Here is a 3,861-nt window from a genome sequence, read left to right on the forward strand (position 1 = left end):
ATTCCGACACTTTTCGCATCGTGATCATGCAGATGGATCATTCTAACAGAAGCAACATTAATTGAAGAACAGGTCATTCCGACACTTGCACATCGCAGACGATAGATGCACATGGATTGGATAGAGACTTCCTCATCGTGATACAAATGCAATATATCATGTGATATAGATTGGGAATACAAATAAAATGATAAAATTTGCAAGTTGGGTACATTTGGGTATGGATCATCCATGCCGAAAGGTAAGTGTTTCTCTTGCTTAAATGAAGAAGAAGAGTGGGCCTATGTTCTAAAAATTGACAGCTAACCAACTACGGTTAGTAAGTGATGTCAGTTTGGAGTTTGACATTTCGAGTACTCAGTACTCACACCAACATCATAGAGGTTGTTGGCTTTACTTTCGGTTCTAAGTGATTGAATTTACATACTTACCACAACGTGACCTACTTTGCTAAGAGATGTGATTTAGCGCTCACTCTTCATGAGTACTTGCTTACCCATGACTTTGCGGTGTTTCCATCTCTTGCAGCATGAATATACTACAAGAATATCTAAATCCGGAGAATGATTTGTTGTTCAGGTTTATATCTATACGCCTTTAAACAGCCAGGTTGGATAAGTTATGAATAAAACAACACGAAAAGAAATACAAATGCTTACATATTATTTAGTCATGAGGTACTGTCGCCTATTCGTCCATATACACATTACAGTACCACAGGAACGCCATAAACATATAAATGATCGCCTGTAGAATGTGTATCAGTCAATAGTATCAATGGAAATTTATTCAGAAGCGCGCAAATAATACGTGTTCAAGTCTTTGATGCACAGACATAATATACACACACGTAATGGTTATAAACGTAGGAAATCAATGTTTAAATTCACAATATGAAAAGAAAGTGAAAAGATCACTTGAGTTCAATCAATCTTGCACAATTTTTGTCTGTTAATAGTTCACGCTGATCCAACAACAGTCGACCAGTTAACTTGACCAATGCTGATCCCGATCAACTAGTTGACCATCGACACTTTAGGTTAGAGATGATATTGGAAACAACTTTTTTTTATTCATAATAGAAATCAGACACACAAGTTCGGTACATAGAAATCACAGGAATCCACGTATGATTGTGGTAAATCCACGTACTCATTATTATTACATGCAAACACAAGTTCTTCCATACACAGAGAAATCACCGAAATCGATCGACTGGAACATATATCAGTGGATGTATACCGGCGATATAATTTATTCGGAAGCGCAAAGGTGAGTGTTCAAGTCCTCGATTTGAAACTGGAAGAATTCCAAATAATCAATGGGAACTGGAGAATCCTCGTTAAGTTTCTCATATTCGATAGTCCAACTCACAATACTCCCAAGTCCATTAGCCTTTGGATTAACTACAAGAGTTGCGTCAAACTTCTTGTTATTTTTCATCACATCTCCTCCAATGGCACTATGATGTATCGTCCTTGTTTCATCATTATATGTTGTTTTCTCATGGACATGCATCTCTTTACCCCCTGCGGTGATTAACATGAGAATATGAGATACACACGGTAATAGTTATAAATATGTAAGAAGTGAATATGAAAAGCAAGTACAAAAATCATTTGTATTTAATAACTGTGTGTAACTTCTGTGCTTTGAATCATAATATACACATACCAACAGTATAGTTCCATTGCTTGACACAACCCGAAGTAATTCCATGTCCTTCGATAACTTTGACTTCAGAAATATGTTGGGTTACATTAGGAACCTCTTCATGGTGCTTCCAAATTTTGTAATATTCTTCAGCATTACAGTTAACCTCCGACTCAGTCACAAGCTTGCCAACTAAACCTGAAATGGTATGGTGATGAGCCATTTATGATGATTGCTATCCTTAAGTAAGGGAGTTTGCAAAACAATCAATGCGATTCAACTGATTTTGATGAATGTGATATTAGACGAATGGGTTTATATAGAAAATTAGTGTGGATGAATTGGTTAAAGGCTGATGACATACTGAGCTGTATTCTGTTTCATTATACTGTATATTTTTCCATTTTCAAAGATATCAAAGATCCCATGACAAGATAGACTGTGGGAGAAGGAAGTTGGTTATATTATCAAATATAGTAAGGCCTTGCTTTGCTCCACTAGAGAGGCATAAAAAACCAAAAAACCAAGAGAGACTTTTAGGGTAAGTTCTACACGTGCAGTTGAGTAGCTATTCGATATCAAAGAGTCAAGGCGACAGGAGGTGGGTAATGTACATGTTGTTTCTAGTTTTCTAAAGAAAGGTACATTCATTGGTTAATCACACGTTAATCAACCCCATTGCAGGGCCATCATATCACTAATTCAAATATAAGCCTTGATATTTTGCTAGATAGAGACTTCTCTACAAGACTTTCCAGATCAAGAAACTAAGCAAGGCTGTTGCAGAAAGAGTGGTACTTCCTCAATCTGGCAGTACATTTATTGGCTGAGCGGGCCGAGACTGAACGACGTGGGTGACCATTCCCGTTTCCGAAACAACATTTAATGCCTATACTTTAAGACATTGTTTTAAACCATTATCAGCCAAGATAGGATAACGAAAATTGCAATATACCACCTACCGATCAAAAAAAAAAATTTGCATCATACCACCTACTGGGATATTTAATTTTTTTTTTTTTTTTTTTTTTGCAATAATCTTATCAAAACATGGCTTTCGTGACATCTTCACTTCAGCATTAAACAAATTGTTGTTCTTTAATTTGTTGAATCACATCAATTATGCTAGCAGGAGCATCATTAGAGACCAGGTCATTCCAACACTTCTACATCATGAAACACATATATATTGTACTGGATAGAAACCTCCTCATCCTCACAGTAGTACTATATATATATATATATATATATATATATATATATATATATATATATATATATATATATATATGGTGTTGGATAGAGACTTCCTCGTCGTGATACATGGGCGTGGGGCTATTGGAGAACCATATCTGTTGATTATTTAGGATAGTACCCTAGTTTGATCTATTCATAGATCTAACTAGTCATGGTACTCTAATTATTCGATTGTTTTTTATTTTTCGGAAAACTGGTCACTTATCCAAATATTTTTAAAATATGGTTTAAATGGACAAGTAAAAATTAGTATGGGTGAAATGGACATCAAAAAAATAGGAAGGATGAAACTGGATTCATCCTGGTTTAAACTTAAAAAAAGAACGAGGATGAAACTGGATACATCCTGATGTGAATTAAAAATAAGAAAAAGTATTTGAAAATGGGTAGGATGAAACTGTTTACATCCTGGTTATTTTTACATTTTTGTCCATTTAAAAAGTATCAAAATCTAGATGTCTTTTTCACCCAGGAATTGTTGATTTTGGTCTTTTTAACCAATTTTGTGTTTTTTTTTCCACGAGAAATAGCCAATATTCACGACGTATGGCCCGATGTCACCGGATTTTCTAGGGAAAAAAAATCATGTTCTGTGTATACATAAAATATTTCTCCCTTTGTTCCATTTTAATTGATGTTGTAGAGTTTTTTACGCAAATTAAGAATAAACATGGAGAGTAAATTTTTTCCAAACTTACCCATATTAATAGTTTCCTAAAAATTTAAAGCACCTAGTTTTTAGTTTCTATATTTAGTGTAAATTACTAATCCCGTTAATTTACTTGGGATAGAGCATATATTCTTCATGGAGTGGATTTAAAAATTAGATTAATTAATCCATCTACTAATTTCAATGAAAACTAGCAGATGAATAAAAGTAGTCTAGATCTTCTTCTTCTTACTCAGATTTAGTCCTTTCGGGTTAGATCTGAGCAAGGATTTTTAATTTTT

At 34.4% G+C, this 3,861-nt stretch overlaps 1 protein-coding gene across 1 annotated transcript; it reads right to left on the minus strand.

Moving 5' to 3' along the window:
- Positions 1 to 1,052: 1,052 nt before the first annotated feature.
- Positions 1,053 to 2,099, minus strand: LOC113278352 (major latex protein 15-like). Its single transcript, XM_026527214.1, has 2 exons — positions 1,675 to 2,099; positions 1,053 to 1,529 (listed from the first exon to the last, which is right to left on the minus strand). Exons 1-2 carry the CDS (start codon positions 1,874 to 1,876, stop codon positions 1,255 to 1,257), a joined length of 477 nt encoding a protein of 158 aa, XP_026382999.1. The 5' UTR covers positions 1,877 to 2,099; the 3' UTR covers positions 1,053 to 1,254.
- Between the last annotated feature and the right edge of the window lie 1,762 nt (positions 2,100 to 3,861).

The sequence above is a fragment of the Papaver somniferum genome, chromosome 5 (genome assembly GCF_003573695.1).
Source record: "Papaver somniferum cultivar HN1 chromosome 5, ASM357369v1, whole genome shotgun sequence".
Classification (NCBI taxonomy): Eukaryota; Viridiplantae; Streptophyta; class Magnoliopsida; order Ranunculales; family Papaveraceae; genus Papaver; species Papaver somniferum.

Coding starts and splice junctions, on each gene's coding strand:
- LOC113278352 (XM_026527214.1), bottom strand. CDS start 1,876: ATGGCTCATCACCATACCATTTCAGGTTTAGTTGGCAAGCTTGTGACT. Junction 1,530..1,674: donor GCAATGGAACTATACTGTTG/GTATGTGTATAT, acceptor TAATCACCGCAG/GGGGTAAAGAGATGCATGTC.